The 15644-nt window shown below is 40.6% G+C and overlaps 2 protein-coding genes across 5 annotated transcripts in view; one reads left to right on the forward strand and one right to left on the reverse strand.

The window, feature by feature from the left end:
* The window catches only part of CEP89 (centrosomal protein 89), a 30233-nt gene extending 14949 nt beyond the window's left edge, over window positions 1-15284 (forward strand). Inside the window, exons 16-19 of the mRNA XM_081963106.1 lie at window positions 1407-1548; window positions 2353-2442; window positions 6975-7144; window positions 13582-15284. Coding sequence (XP_081819232.1) covers window positions 1407-1548; window positions 2353-2442; window positions 6975-7144; window positions 13582-13816 — 637 coding nt within the window. The 3' untranslated portion in view covers window positions 13817-15284. The remainder of the gene's footprint in view (window positions 1-1406; window positions 1549-2352; window positions 2443-6974; window positions 7145-13581) is intronic.
* Window positions 3621-6964, reverse strand: LOC309397132 (E3 ubiquitin-protein ligase RNF182-like). Of its 4 annotated transcripts, none has more exons than XM_081962885.1 (3): window positions 6834-6950; window positions 5114-5297; window positions 3621-4414 (listed from the first exon to the last, which is right to left on the reverse strand). In XM_081962885.1, exon 3 carries the CDS (start codon window positions 4396-4398, stop codon window positions 3673-3675), a length of 726 nt encoding a protein of 241 aa, XP_081819011.1. In that variant the 5' UTR covers window positions 4399-4414; window positions 5114-5297; window positions 6834-6950; the 3' UTR covers window positions 3621-3672. The 4 variants fall into 4 exon arrangements, with proteins under 4 accessions (XP_081819011.1, XP_081819010.1, XP_081819012.1 ...); XM_081962884.1 differs by lacking the exon at window positions 6834-6950 and adding an exon at window positions 5400-6559; XM_081962886.1 differs by lacking the exon at window positions 5114-5297 and having other exon boundaries at window positions 6568-6964.
* Window positions 15285-15644: the final 360 nt, after the last annotated feature.

A 15644-nucleotide genomic window follows, 5' to 3' on the forward strand; every position in this document is an offset into this window, starting at 1 on the left:
CTTGTACAGATGCTGTTAAAATTGATGTGCTTTCTGGAAGTTTAGTTATTCTCTGCTATTTAAAAGAATAACACTTTTTAAAACAATAGCACTGGGCCTCTTCAGATCAAGCATTTATTTTAACAAGTTTCTTCATTTTATTAAGTTGTCTAGAATAATAATAAAGCAGTCTTTAAAAAATAAGTCTAAGAATTTGAACATTCTATAGGCATTTATAGTTGTTGACTTACCTCCTAGCAGCAAACAGCCTGATTAGAACAAGAAAAAAAAATCTGCCTCCCAATAATTTGCCAGGTGGAGCAAACAACAAGTTTCATTTTCAATTTCTCCGGATCATCAGCTGTTACAGGCTGCAGGGATTGCTATAGTTTATTGAAGCCTCCTCAAGCCCCCCGTTTGCTGCAGAGAGGTAAATTGCTGAGAGGCAGAGGCCAAAGGGTCGGGGCCGGTGGCTGGGTGGGGCTACATTCAGTGTATAAGACGCACCCACATTTTCACCCTCTTTTAGGGGGGGGAAGGTGGTCTTATACTCTGAAAAATACGGTATTTGTTTTAAATTAGGGTCATCTGTATAGTCATCACAAGTGAGAAAAAATGTTTTAAAATGTTGTCGTCTTTCTCTGTCATTGTCCCCTTGGTCCACTACTTTTCTTCCTTTGCGCAGGTCATCCTCGACTTAACAAATGTTCATTTAGTGACCATTTGAAGCTATGGCGACACTGAAAAAAAGGGACTTACAATCGTTTTTCACACTTAGGACCGCTGCAGCACCTCCGAAGTCATATGATCCAAATTTGGAGGCTGGGCAACTGACTCATATTTATGACAGCTGCAGTGTCCCGCGGTCACTTTTTGAGACCTTCTGACAAACAAAGTCAATGGGGGAGACAGATTCAATTTACAGTTGTGTTACTAACTTAACAACTGTGATGATTTGCCTAACAGCTATGGCAAGAAAGGTCGTAAAATGGGGACAACTCACTTAACTGTCTCACTTAGCAACAGAAATTTTGGGCTCAATTGTGATCATAAATGGAGAACTACCTGTAGTAGGTTTGGCATTTTCCTTACAGTCTTTTCCCAAAGTCTACTACTGGTACTTTTATTAATACCAAAGAATGATAAGGGCAGTATTATTTCAACCGGGTAGATACCGGTAATTTGTTTCTGGTAATTCGTTTATAAAAACCTACACAATGTCTTTAGTTATATTAAATCCTGTAAAAAGAAAAGTACCCCTGTTTCAGTGGACATTTGATAACCTATTCTTTGAATCTTTTTGTTGAGGTGCTAACCCAAGTATAATTTCCTGCAATTTCTTTGGGAGTCTCGAGTCCCGATATTGAATTAAAATAAAATGGAATTGCTCCCTAAGAGATTTTCTGCCTTTTGTCAAAACCACCCAGGCGATCGGAGAAGAAGATCGGTCTTCTGAAGCAGCACTTGGAAGAAACAATGGAAAAAGAGATGGCTGCCCACCAGTATCTAGTGAATATGATCAGCTTGGCAGAAAATATAACTCAAGAACGTGATCAGCTTTTAAACCTGGTAATCAAATGAGGGACGGGGTGGCTCAGTGGCTAAGACACTGAGTTTGTTGATCAGAAAGATCGACAGTTCGGCAATTCAAATCCCTAGCGCCGCATAATGGAGTGAGCTCCCATTACTTGTCCCAGCTTCTGCCAACCTAGCAGTTCGAAAGCACGTAAAAAATGCAAGTAGAAAAATAGGAACCACTTTGGTGGGAAGGGAACAACATTCTGTGTGCCTTCATCATTTAGTCTTGCTGGCCACATGACCACGGAGACGTCTTTGGTTCTTGGGCTTTGAAACAGATATGAGCACTGTCCCCTAGAGACGGGAACGACTAGCACATATATGCGAGGGGAACCTTCACCTTTAATCAAACAAATCAAAGATACATTTAATTTATTTAAGGAGCAAAACCCTGGGTAACCTTGGGCCAGTCACTCTCTTTCTCAGCCCAACTCACCTCTCAGGGTTGTTGCAGGGAAAATGGGAAGAGGAAGCTTTGTGTTGACCACCTTGAGTTATTTGTAAAAAAATAATAAGGGTGTCAACTCCTAAAATTGACAAAAGGCAGGATATAAATAAAGAAATATATATTGTCTAAAATGATCTAGGAAACTGGTTTTATGAAGGACCTCTGGATAATATCCTAGGGAGCTTTTGTCAGCTAGATAACACTGGTTAAAGGATTGTGATTTCAAGTAGGTTCTTTTCCGTAGGCTCTGAACTGACCTGGGAACTTAACATTTATTAGAATAAACTTTCCCCACTCAAGAGGAAAATCTTTTGAGAACTCACAAATGGCTTTTCCAATTTCCCTAGGCCAGTTGTTTGGAGAAAGAGAAGCATGGCGTTCTCAACAAAATAATAGAAGGAAATGTACGTCTAGGGAAATTAGAAGAGAAGGTCAAGGTAAGCGTATCCTTTTAAATATTTGTGGTTTAGAGGGATGCAGCTTCTGACTGTTGAATTAGCTTCAGCACCTAATTTCGCTACCTAGAGGTTTTTGCAACACGCCAAAGTGCTGAAATGTGCCAGCTGCTTGGAATAGCTCTTATTTTTATTCGAATCAAATTACAAAAGGTCGCTGCTGACTTTTAAACAGGATTGGAAACTAAGACAATCGTGTTGTGAATTCTGGCGTGATTTTGAGAAGTACCGTAATCCTTCTTCTCCCCTTGCAAAGCAGCGAGGTTCAAAAATGAGTATGCTCTAGCCAAAAACATTGTGGCGTGCTCCTTTTTAAACCGATAGAATTGTCTATTGCAGAACACGATAGCGCATACAATAAAACAAAACCTCTTACCCTTTTTTTAGCATAGCGGCTTCATAATCCTATACAATGTATGGATACATAGCCGCATACATAAAAACTGCTTGTTTTAATTTAGCAACACTATGCGTCGATACACAAGTGATATTTAAAACTTTATCAGAGAAGTCTATATTGCCAGAAATTGGTCTAGTTTATTTTTCAGACTGTAGCACATCTAGAGCTATATTTTTTTTTAAAAAAAATTAAACATTGGCTAAAGTGTCGTCCAATTTGACAGTGTGTGAAGAGTTCAAAAATTGCAGTCATTGATCTCTCCTGCCTTCTGAGCAGAGCAAGAGATAAATTTGTAGCTGCTTTCTTCAAGAAAGCTGTGAATCAAATTAAGCATGGCCCTAGTTTAACAAAGCAATTTTTCTCTTTTAACCCCCCCCCCCTCCTCCTTTGACGTAACAGTCTAGGGAGTAAGGAAAATAACTTCAGGCTGCTTTCTCCGGGAAAAAAACATTCTTCTCACTAGCTTCTGGTCCAACTTGTGATTGAGTAAGAGGCAGCTTTCAAAATATATCAAAAGGCTGCATTCAGAGACGTCGGCTCAATTTCTCCTCCTCCTCGTCAGCCAGTGCTTTGAGCAGCTTCAATCCAATAAGACAATATTGCTTTTTCAAGATGTCAGACTTCTGCCACAGAAAGATTTTATCTTTTCTAGAAAGATCATCTTTATTCATTACTGTAGTCAGAAGAATGGAATGCTGAAAACACCAGTTCATAGACCGATGTCCTTTTTTTAAAAAAAACTTACAATCACATTTAAAAAAAAAAACATCGTGCAGACTTTGCGCTGTCTCAATATCCTCCTATGTTTGGCATCAACTCCTAGAAGAACAATCGCACATTCCCTGGCAGAGGCACTGACAGAAACCGTACACAAGACACACCGTGAGACTGGATGGCACGAGACTGACACAGACAATTCCCAGAGTGACTTTCTGAATCACTAATAAATAGATACCAAGGGGCAAAGAACCGAAGTAGAAAAAGCCAAGCAGCCAGACTAGTATTCTGGGGACATGGTTGCAGAGCTTGGAGAAAACGTCCTGGTCTAACTGGTTGGTGGAGTTGACAGATTCGGAGTCCAGGCTGTGATCGGTGTAATAATCCGAGAGGGTGTTTTGGCTGGGAGTCCGGGGGGAATCTCTCTGTACTTCCATGATGGTGATCACCAGGCAGTTTGAGGAGCCCCGCGAAGGACTTGATGAAGCCAAGGTCTTTGGGGTCAGGAGAACTTCCTTGCACTCTGAATTCCATGTCGACTTGTCTTTGGTTACCAGGCTGGACAAGATATTCAAGTCATCCGGGAGCCCATCTATCTCTTCTTCCGGCAGCTCCGTTTCGTGCCGGCAGAAAGGGCAGCTGATGTGAAGCGAGCCGCTGCCCACCTGAAGGATTTTAGTCAGGCATTTTGCACACACTCGGTGGAGGCAGTCCAGGAGTTTGGGCTTGCGACTCTGGAGGTTGAATTTCTGATAGCAGATTTTGCACTCCAGCTCCTCGTTCAGCACTTTCTCTTCCCGGTCGGTTTGCGGATAATTCATCTTCCCGTTAGGCACGCTGTCAAAAAAAAAAAAAAGAGAGAGAGAGAGAGAAGAGCAGTGAGTTTTCCCTACTTTTTTTTAATCAGGCCTTTTTTGTAAGGGTGTAATATTTCTGTCGTTGCATTTATTTGTTTACTGGAAAAAAAAGGATAGGTTAAAATTCATTAAATCCGTTCACATTTCTCATTACGAATGTGTTACATTTAATTTCATATAATTTTTTTTTACCTCATGCGTTTTATAATCTCCTGGAAGCTGTTTTTCCAACAACTAATTATGGAACATATTCAACCTTTTCTTGACTGAGTAATATTTGCAACTTTTGCTCAAATTATCTTCTAGGGTCATTTCTTTCAAAGCACAGCTATAATTGATTAACTCAAAAGTTGATGCAAAAGTAATCTTGCTCCCTGTTGTTTCCTAAGCCAAAATATTTGGGCACGTGGAAAGCTACAGTATCGTATTGCTGCCACGATATTGGTGCTTTCCCAGTTGTATTATTTAATCTGCTGTAATGGCAGGAGTTTTCCAGGATTTCAGATAATAGCTGGAAATGGGAATTGAAGACTAACTTTAGTTCTGGTACTTGAAGTACACACAGCTTAAAGTCCTCAAGGTTGAAAATGCTGAACTAGAGTAATATTCTGTGAAATCCCCCCCACCCGCCCACAAAAGTGCTGAAAGCACTGTGGGACTTCCTCAGATGTATCCTTACATGAAGTGAGTGAAAGAGATGAGCCCAAGATGAGCTGATGAATCTTACAGATGGCAAATGTTTGACTTTCCATTTTAGCTTGTATCTCGGAAACGTTCCCGAGAACTGTACATTGTCTTCTCCTCCTTTCCCGATTATTTGGATGACAATGTATAGTATCTGCATTCGATAAAAGGTTGACGTCCTACATGGATTTAAAATAATGCTTACAGAATAAGTATTATTTTTAATTGGATTAATATCCAGTGAAAGAAAAAAAGAAAAGTAAGGAAGCTTCCTCATTTACCTCTTTAAACTGCTAAAATGTCCTCATAGACACCACGAGCATTCGGGAGGTCCATTTGAGCAATTGCACCTCTATGCATCAAGCTATTCCTGGATCAGCTGTTTTACTCTCCTACGAGCCTTTCGTATGGAATCAGGTGTGATCTAGGCTCCAGTCTGACTAAAGTTTCATAGAAGCTAAGTTTTTATCCCGTTTAAACAACAAAAGTAAAACAATGTCTATCATAACCAGCTACAGAATAAAATTAAAAAAATAGAAAAGCTTCTAAGGCTGGATCTATGGGCTGACTCAAAGTACATAGGCCAGTATGATCTAATCACAATTTCAAATGCTTACTGGCATCAGGTTCAAACGTAGAAAATGTCCCGAATCAAACTATTCCATCTGGTCCTGTCTTGGCTAACTTGTTTTGGCAATGGGAACCAAGGAATGTCTGGAATTAAATGTGTTATATGCAACCGTCTCCCCATGAAATTCAAACATCCCCCAAACTCTAAATGACAACTACACTCACGCTCTTTATAATAAGCAAGATCTTCATATTCTGAGTGCTAGATTCCTGTGAAAGTTTCAAGAGTCGAGAGGTGAAATGAGCAACACATCCAAATGCTATTGAAATCTGCTTCAGCATTTGTGTATCGACTCCTATGTGAAATTTTACAGGCTGCATAATTCGATGTTGCTTCCTTTTTGTTTTATTCATGAAAATCACTGCAAAGAGCTGGCTCTCCAACTACAGACTTGAAGCAGGAATATAGCCTTCACCATCAGAGTAGCTGTTAACCCAATCGGTCTGCGTTTGTTGGCAGGAAAATACTTGTTCTAAGAAACATCTCTTTCCTTTCAGACCCGATGACAGCAGTGCTTGTCTAATGAGGCATTCTGATTAATTTTGATTATTCAGAGCCTAATGCCATATTTGTCCCAAAATAGCTTTAAAAGCTCCATTTGCACAACATCAGGCTTTTAAAAAGAAGGCATATGAAGCGCGAGAGAAAGGAAAAGGGAGTTACTTTCCGGTATTCTAGAAAGAAAACAAATACATAACCATCACAGTAACAGAAGCATCAATTTGCAAAGCTAAGGTTGTTTCTTTTTTTCCCTTTCTTGTGCTCAGATTAAAGGACAAATAACCCATCAGGTAGGGTCACGTCTCTTTCATAATTACCTGGAGAGCGATGATTAAAACTTGACTGTTGACCTTGTAGAGAAGCAGGTGTGTTTAAAGTCTAGCTGTTCATCATGTCTAGTCAAACCAACATTTGGCTTTGAAGCTATTTGAGAACTGCCTTTCTAGGAGGAGAAAAACCTAGGATGAAACAACACCGTCTTGCCAAGGCAGTGACATCTTTGTCGCCTTCGTTGGCAAGCTGTGTGTTGGTAAACATGCTCGAAGAAAGATGACCTGATCGCCTTTCTTTGATTCCCACCTACCCGATTTGTTCTCCGAACCGGGCATCCCATGACTCAGGATGAAGCAACCGAGAGAAAGAACCGTCTTCCCCCCTTGGTTACGATCCATCTTCTGCCCCTGAGAGCCGTGCTTTGAACTGGGTTCTGTTCCAACTCTCACAGGTGTATAAAAAGACGGCGGCAGGCAAGCTCGGGGACATCAACCTCAAAGTGACAGAGCAAGAGAAGGAATTTGCAGGGAGGACCGCTCAGTACCAGCGAGAAATGAAACACCTCCAGCGGCTGCTGCAAGAGAAGCAGGAATCCCTCGATGAAGCTCTGCAGCAGAAGAGGTAAGTTACTCCCAGGCTCCTTCCATAAACAAATCACATCCAATTGGTTAAAAGAGCGGGGTGCGGGGGGGAGAGAGAATGCAGAACTTACTGTGAGAGCCCCATCTGGTGTACTCTGTCTGCATTCGCTCTTCTTTCTCTTCTCTGCTGGATTGAAAACACCATCTCCTCCCTCTCCCCTCTCCCCCCCCCCCTCAGCCTTCAAAACCTTGAAGGAAGTAATTGATTTGCAAGGGTGACAAGCCAGCTTAACAAATCCTGCCGGCTGCTTGTCGTGTCTTCCTGAAGAGGCGCAAGGCGGACAGGAGCGATTAACTTTTGAACTCCTTTCCAGTCCTTCTCTCCAGAGTGAATCCATGGTCAGATGCTGGCTGATTTCACAGGGATTTTTTTTCCCAGCGAGGGACTGATCCGTCCCAGGTGGTCAGTTCTCTTAGAAACCAACCCGAGAGGTTGGTTAGCAAAATATTTCCTGAATGGGGACCATTTTCCTGTTCTGTCAGAAAGTTCCTCCTTATTTCCAAGTTGAAACTCTCCTTGTTCAGTTTCCATCCATTCTTCCTTGTCTGGCCTTCAGGTGCTTTGGAAAATAGCTTGATCCCTTCCTCTCTGTGGCAGCCCCTCAAATATTGGAAGACTGCTATCATGTCTTCCCTGGTCCTTCTCTTCACTAGACTAGCCATGCCCAATTCCTGTAACCGTTCTTCATATGTTTTAATCTCCAGTCCTCTAATCATCCTGGTTGCTCTTCTCTGCACTTTTTCTAGAGTCTCAACATCTTTTTATAGTGTGGTGACCAAAACTGGATGCAGTACTTTGGGTGTGGTTTTACTAGGGCTTTATAGAGTGGTATTAGTACCTCACTTGTCTCAGATAATGTTTTGATGACTGTGATCATTTTTAGCCAACACAGGAGATGGATAATGGAACAGTTTTCTTTGCAGATCATCTCTAACCATTGGTTGGTAAAATAAGGGAAGTAACAGTTCAAGCTGTGTGCCATCTGTGTCTATATAACCAGGATACATTGCATGATCAGTCCACTGCTGACTTCTTTACAAAGTGGGCACCCTGTGAGTGGAACCACCTGTGCCACAAGGCATGATGTATTGGGCATGCCATTTAACAATCCACCCTTTTTAAAAAGAGCAACATTTTGGGTGTTTTACATTGCAGAGCATGAAGATGATTGTCCAAGGAAGATGCTGGCCAGTGCTTTAGTCTATGCCTCATTTTAAATGTTTGGAATGCCTAATTTTAGGCCAGTTGTATTGAACAGAGTGCATGAGACAGAAGAATAATTAGCATTATCTTTATTAACTTTTTTTGTGCTCTGCAGCCAAAATTCTACAAGAATAAGGTACCTCTCATCATTAAAATCAAAACAGGTCCTGCCTCCAGGCCTATAACACATAGTTTAAAAGTTTTTAAACAAAGATGTTGAAAGAAGAGGAGAAGGCAAAACCCAGACGCTGACTCTTAAAGTTAACAGTATTCAATAATGACCAATTGGGGAGAGGAAGGGCAGAGTTGATGGACTAGCCATCTTCTCGCCTTCTCTCCCTCTGATGTCACCTGGTAAAATTGATTACAATGAATTAACCATTCTGTTAATGGTCTGGTTAAACATCTAACTATGATGACTATGGTGTTTTTTTTTTAATGTAATATAAAAAAAGGATGTAGAACAACCTGGTCAAAAGACTTTACTGATGCTGAAGCCAGATTCCTTCAGTGTTGGGTTGAGGTCTGCTTGCAGTTCTTCTGAAATCTGAAATTGCTTTAAGGAGGAAATGTTTTCTTTTATGCTACAGCTTATCATGCAAAAAAAAACTCGATTTCTCGAATCTCAGGTCAGCTTTTGATGTGGCTTTTGATCTGTGAAAGCCTTCCACCACCACTACTGCCCTTGTTCGAAGAATAGCCGAAAGAGGGAATTATTGATTGGTGGTGGGGTTGTTCTTAAACATCTGTAGCTTGGCAACGAAAATCAGGAGTGCTGGGCTAATTTCTAATGTTGCTGTTGATTTGTTCCCACCAGCTTACTTAAGGACAACATTTGTTGTCTGGGAAATGGTTCCCAACAGATAGAAATTTCAGCAACACATTAAAACTAATGTCAGGGAACAGACAGCCTTAACTCTTTCTTCTTCTCCTCCGCCTCCTACTCGTCCTCCAACTCCTCTAGAATACGTAATTGTATGTCTATAGAAAGAGGGATGCGTGTGTGATTGCGTAACCCTCTTAAAACCATTAAGAGTTGCATAAATGAAGAGTCAACAGAACAAGCGATAAAGCTGGCTGTACCATTCTAAGGGCTCACTTTCCCCTTTGCAAGAAGACTTTTGCTTGGTTTCCTTGGGTTCATATCAAACCTTCTTTGGAGAATGTTAGCCGTTGAAGTTACACGGGCTAAAAAATGGAATTGAGCTTGTAAATCAGGGCATCAAGATTGGCAACGTCTTTTGACAGTTGTGCTTGAAAATGTTGCCTTGGGGTACTGAAGCAACTTACTTAACTACTTATTACTGATGAAGGCATATAATATGTAGCAAAGGATTACCCTGTTTCTTTGAAAATAAGACCCAACTGGAAAATAACCCCAGCATGATTTTCCAGGATGCTCGTAATGTAAGCCCTAGCCACTAAATAAGCCCCAGTTAAGCTTGTCAGCCAGATGGATGTACTTAGTGCCATATTTCCCCCAAAATAAGGGCCAACCAGAAAATAAACCCTAATGCAACTTTTGGAGCAAAAATTAATATAAGACCCAGTCTTATTTTGGGGGAAACCTGGTATATTTTTGAAGAGCAGCATGTAGAGATTAATACACCATTGGGAGATTAGCTAAAATGCTTCATCTGTAAGGCAGCTCAATTCGATATTCTTATTTTTATTGTACAATCAGATTATTGCTAGAACAATATGAAATTTTTAAACTTTTAAAATTATATTAAAAGATTTTTCTTTCTATTTGTTTACAGATAATTCTTTACAGTCTGTGACCCAGAAACCAAAGCCCTTAATCAATTTGTGGGCAGTTAGACAGCTGAAAGATTTTACAATCTTCTTATAGCACTCTATTTTTGTGAGAAAATTTAAAATAAAATATAATATTTTTTTTAAAAAAAATTACCAGGATTCCTCATTTGTTCCCTAATAACACAGGATCTAAAACAGAATTTGACCATTTTTAAAGTACAGCCGTTGTTAGAATGTGCCTGGAGTACCTTGAGATAAAATTTATTTAGTCTAAACCTCCTTCGAATTGGAGATATAGGAAAGCAATCAGGATCATTATAAAATTGATAGCGTAACAGTATGCTGCACTGGTGGGTTGCAGGCGGTATGCCCCAGTACGGGCATACCGGAGCCTGCCTGGAGCACTGGATACTGTTCCGGTACGGTGCTCCAGAGAGCCCACCTGCCCATCCGAGCTCCTTACCGGTCTTTTAAGTCTTCAGCTCTTCTGTGCGCACACATGGTGCATACAGCACCTGTGCAATGCTCCACTGAGCATCTGGAGCTTCGCGGAGGCTCACGGAGGCGCTAAGACGCATGCACGTACTACGCGCGTCCATGTGGATGCCGCTGGGCTTGTTCCAACCGTACCAGTTGGAACGGGATCCGGAAACCAACACTGGTATGCTGTCTGTATAATAGCATATTGATCACATACTGCACCATTGATATGGCACGGTGGTTAGAATGCAATATTGCAGGCTAATTCTGCCCACTGCCAGGAGTTCGATCTTGACTGGCTCAAGATTGACTCAACTTTCCACCCTTCCGAGGTCAGAAAAATGAGGAGCCAGATTGTTGGGGGGCAATATGCTGACTGTGTAAACCACTTAGAGCAGGGGTCCCCAATCCGTAGTTTGTGGACCGACACTGGGCCACACCATGCCAGAAACTGGACCACACAAACAAACAATGCCCCATCCATAGGATAAGGGCAGTATGCAAAACCACGCCTGCTCTGGTCTGCGGGGGGGAAACTCTCTCCATGGAATTGGTCCCTGGTGCCCAAAAGGTTGGGGACCTCTGACTTAAAAACTGCTGTGAAGCACCAGGAAGAGGTATATAAGTCTAGATGCTATTGCTGTTGCCATCTGGTTTTGACTGACCTTGAATGATGATCTTGAATGATTCTCCTCTCTGTGAGGAGAAGATCCAAGGCTGAAGACCAAAGAATGCAAACCAGCTAAGATGGAAGCAGTGTTATTTCTTCAAAGCTACGGAGAAATTTAACCAGGCTTGCTTTTGAAGTTTTCCATTCTTAAAGAAAAAAAAGAGATGTTCTCATTTGTCTGTCTGTACGGCAAATCAATAACTTCTTATTTGCTGTCTTGCAATCTCATTAGCTTTGAGGAATCTCAAGAACTGCAAAGCAGATGGGGATAAATGACAACTTCATACGGTCATTTGTCTGTAAAGTCTTCCATCTTGAATGAACATTTCTAATGGGCTCAAGGGAGCCAAGACCTCCGGGAAGTAAGTCAATTTTAGCCAGTCGGTGGTCTTGACTATCCAACTCACATTGCAAACCTTGCTTCCAGGCGAAAGGCAGTTTTAGAAACACAGTGAGGGACACAATTGTAGCCCTCAAAAGATTTGGACTGAATTGCCTTCAAGAGGGAAAAGTTTTTGCGCACATAAGCTAAGCACCCTATCATAGACAAGTAACTGTCTTGCCCTAAAACGCCAAATTCACTAACTATAGTGAATTCGGCAGTATAGTACAATATCGGGTTTCAATTTCAATTATATAGGATGTTTGTGTTTTTATTTTTATAATTATAATGTGGCATTTAATTTTGTTTTACAATGTGCAATGACAATAAAGTAAACTAACTAACTTCTGTTCCACACGTAAATGTAACCTTTGCACCCAGGAAAGGTTACATGATTAATTTACATAATTATTATATTTTCAGCCCTTTACAACTAGCTTAAAATTCAAAAACCAGGGCCATGCTGAACAGCACACGCAATGCAGTCTTCGAACGTTACATGGGAGAAGATTGAATTAGGATGAGACAGCGCAACATTTACAAGCTGAGACAGGGCCAAGATTCTTGATGACTCTAGGCACAATTGCTTAAAAGATTTATTGGTGCGGAGATAGATTTCAAGAGTAGAAGATTATTGCAGATCTGTTCTCATCAGCAGTCATATAATCTATCTAATTAAGGCTGATTGAACATCAAGGAAGTGTGAAAGAAATAAAATCCGGGGATCAAATCATATACAGCCAATTTTTCAACCTACTTCGAAAGAGTGTACCACATAACAGCAGAACTCCTGTTTGAGATTTTTTTTTTCTCCTAGGCTATGGGGAGTTTGATGCGGTTCCTATTTTAAAAATCTTAAAATGTTTGAATTCAAACAAATAATTTAATCATGAGTGAGCAGAAGAGGCTCTTAGGAGCTAGATGTTGTTCTCCACTGCCCTATAAGTTTTTTTTTCTTCCGTGATGTTTCTTGTCTTTTTTCAATTACAGGTAGTCCTCGACTTACAACCATTAACAGTCACTGTTTGAAGTTATATCGTTGACTTATGATCCGTTTAACGACCGTTACAGAATCCCCATGGTTATTGCGATCAAAATTCTGGCATTTGGCAACTGGCATGTTCTTAGGACACTTGCACTGTCCCAAAGGTCATGTGATCACCATCTGTAACCTTCCTAGCCAGCTTCCAACAAGTAAAGTCAGTGAGGGAAGCCAGATTTGCTTAATGACCACATGATTCACTTAACAACTGCCATGATTCACTTAACAATGAGGGCAAATAATGGTGGTAAATGGTCACTTAACAGTTGTCTTGCTCAGCAAGGGAAATTGGGGATTCTTTTATATTCCTAAAAAAGGAAGTAACTGCATCCCTGAATTTTGATAATCATATTTATAACGAGAATTTTAACGGTAAAAATCTCTATCTTTGCATACATGAACTCTTGAGATAATAGACCTCACTTTATCTCAAATTGGTGGTCTCCAGATTTGTTGAGCTGCAACGCACATAATTCAATGCATTTGGACATCGCGAGTTAAGTTGGGTGCATCTCAGACAGGTGTTAACACCTGCAAAATGGGTCATTTAAAAAATGGGCTGTACAGAGAATCCTGAACTCTTGCTCAGTCATTGATCCATGCAGTCATTAATAAGAGAAAGGAAAGTTAAGGTAATTCTTTGTGATGTTTTCTGAACTAGCTGCAGATAAGAGGATGAAGATATGAGAACATTTTATTGAACATTAGCTTAGAGAGCCTTAATCATTCTTGTTCAGCATACACGGTGTTCCTTCACCATCAGGCAAGATACTAAAATTAATGTATCTGATCGATCGTTCACCTCCAAAGGGCGGCTTAAACATGGAGGGCAAGGAGCATGCAAACTTAACCCATCCTTTTTCTTTTTTCTTTCTTCTCAGAGAAATGGAAAGTGAACTTGAAATAATTTGGGAATCAACCGCCAAAGAAAACCGGAGGATGAAGGAACTCTTGCATAAATCTCTGGAGAAGAACCCGCAGAATTCGGTCAACGCTGCTTACGAATCGCCGTTAACTGACATTTCTCAGAAAGTCCTGCTGGGCAGATACGGCTTTAGCTACTGTGATGTAGAGGTGTCCTCACTCACTCACGCTCCGAAGGAAGAAGACAACTAAATATTACGGAAGTGGATATCTCTGCTTCCTGCTAGGCGAAATGGAATTGGAAGAAGCAAACATAAAAGAGCAAAGGGGAACCTAGTTAGAAGCAAAGTATGATTTACCAGTTGGGTTGAGAGGTCTTCACGGTTGGGATTTGTATTATAAGGGACCTTTCAAAGCCTTGGGAAGCATCTTTCATGCTAAAAAGCAGGTTTCTTGCCTTGACCACTACAAAGAACATACAGTGCAGAGCTATTCTGCCAAACCAGGAGTGGCCCTACCCACCCGCCCAACTCTATGATGTCCCGTTTAGGCACTCTAGTTAGCCCAAAGTGCTTTGCGCATGCACGGCCACTCACATTTGTGAACCAGTAGGGATGGTTAGTGAATACCACCCCTGAGACAGTGGTACCTCGGTACTCTGGTACCGGGAAGCGCGATGAGTACCAAAAATAATGAGTAGCATTTTTTCCCCTATAAAGAATAATGTCCTGAGTCACAAGATTGCCAACACTGACAATTTCTAGCCGGTGTGTTGAGTACAAAACAAGGATGACCAAATTTCTGTGTCAAAATGCGTTGAATACCGAATTCAATGAGTTTCAAAGCAGTTGAGTACCAAGGTACCACTGTACAGATTTGATGCTGCAAAAAGGCAGATCCCTCTCAATAAGGCTTCCAGTTGATAGACAGGACAGATACTGCTTTCAGCACCAACTCTGCCACTCTTCGGGTTTCCGGAGGGCCTGTTTTACCTATCTGCAATTCTGAGAACATCTTTCCTAGGAGAAGCCCCATTAAATGTAGTATTTAATGGAAGTCAGAGTTGAATAGTGTTGTCAGTACGACATTTAGATGCTTAAACCAAAGAACAACTTATTTGAATTGACTTTACATAACTCTGCACTTTTTAATTGAGCAACTCAGATTTGGGGGCTGAAATGGCTGAACTGAGCCTTGATTTAGCTGAACTTTTATAATGATACGGACAAAAAAGATAAGAATATATAATATCTAGTCTTTTACTGAAAAGAAATTCTTGTTTTTAAGGAAATAAAGAATTAAAAAGTATAAGTAATATAAGGGAAAAAACATATAACTGTAGAGCAATGTAACCGAAAGAGGAATACTTTGAAATTGAAAATATGTAGAACTAAAATAAATCATGGGTCGATTTGGAAGCAATAGCCTTATTTGATCATTTGAATGTATGTAGCTAGGTCATTAAATTTCCATCAGAATTGTTACATTTCAGGGAGTCTCTTACCCAAGACAACCAAGGCAATTAATAAGAGAGTGATTTGAGGGAGATTTTGCACTCTCTCTCTCTCTCCCCCCCCCCCCCGCAGTGTTTTTAATTTATCCTATGATTGGTTGGATAAATCTGTAATTTTATAAATGCTGACAGTTGTGTACTATTTACAGCTTTGTTTGTTTCCCAATGATGCTTTTTATAATAATAAAATACTTATTTTAAAGGGCACAGACTTTGTGTTCGTTTTTTTTTTCTTTTTGGTTAGAGCAATTGTCTAGAGGGAACCCTGAATATTTATGACATGAAAGAGACCCTGGTGAGCAAAGCTGGTCTTTCCATCGCTTGAAAATCAATATTATCCTACGAAATGCTGACAAAAGATGCAGAATAACAGTGGGATGACTTCTGCTGATTTATTCGTGGTTAATTGGACTTTTAAAGAGCAAATCTCCAAGAGTCACGGATGCTGCCCGAGATTAAAGAGAAATTGTGGAGAATAACTGTCAGGGTCTTCCCCGCAGCTCTGGATATAAAAGAGGAGATAATTAAATAAACAGAATTAATGATTAGAAGCGTTTTTTCAACCGG

This window comes from Natrix helvetica, assembly GCF_964273705.1.
Source record: "Natrix helvetica genome assembly, chromosome: 10".
Lineage (NCBI taxonomy): Eukaryota > Metazoa > Chordata > Lepidosauria > Squamata > Natricidae > Natrix > Natrix helvetica.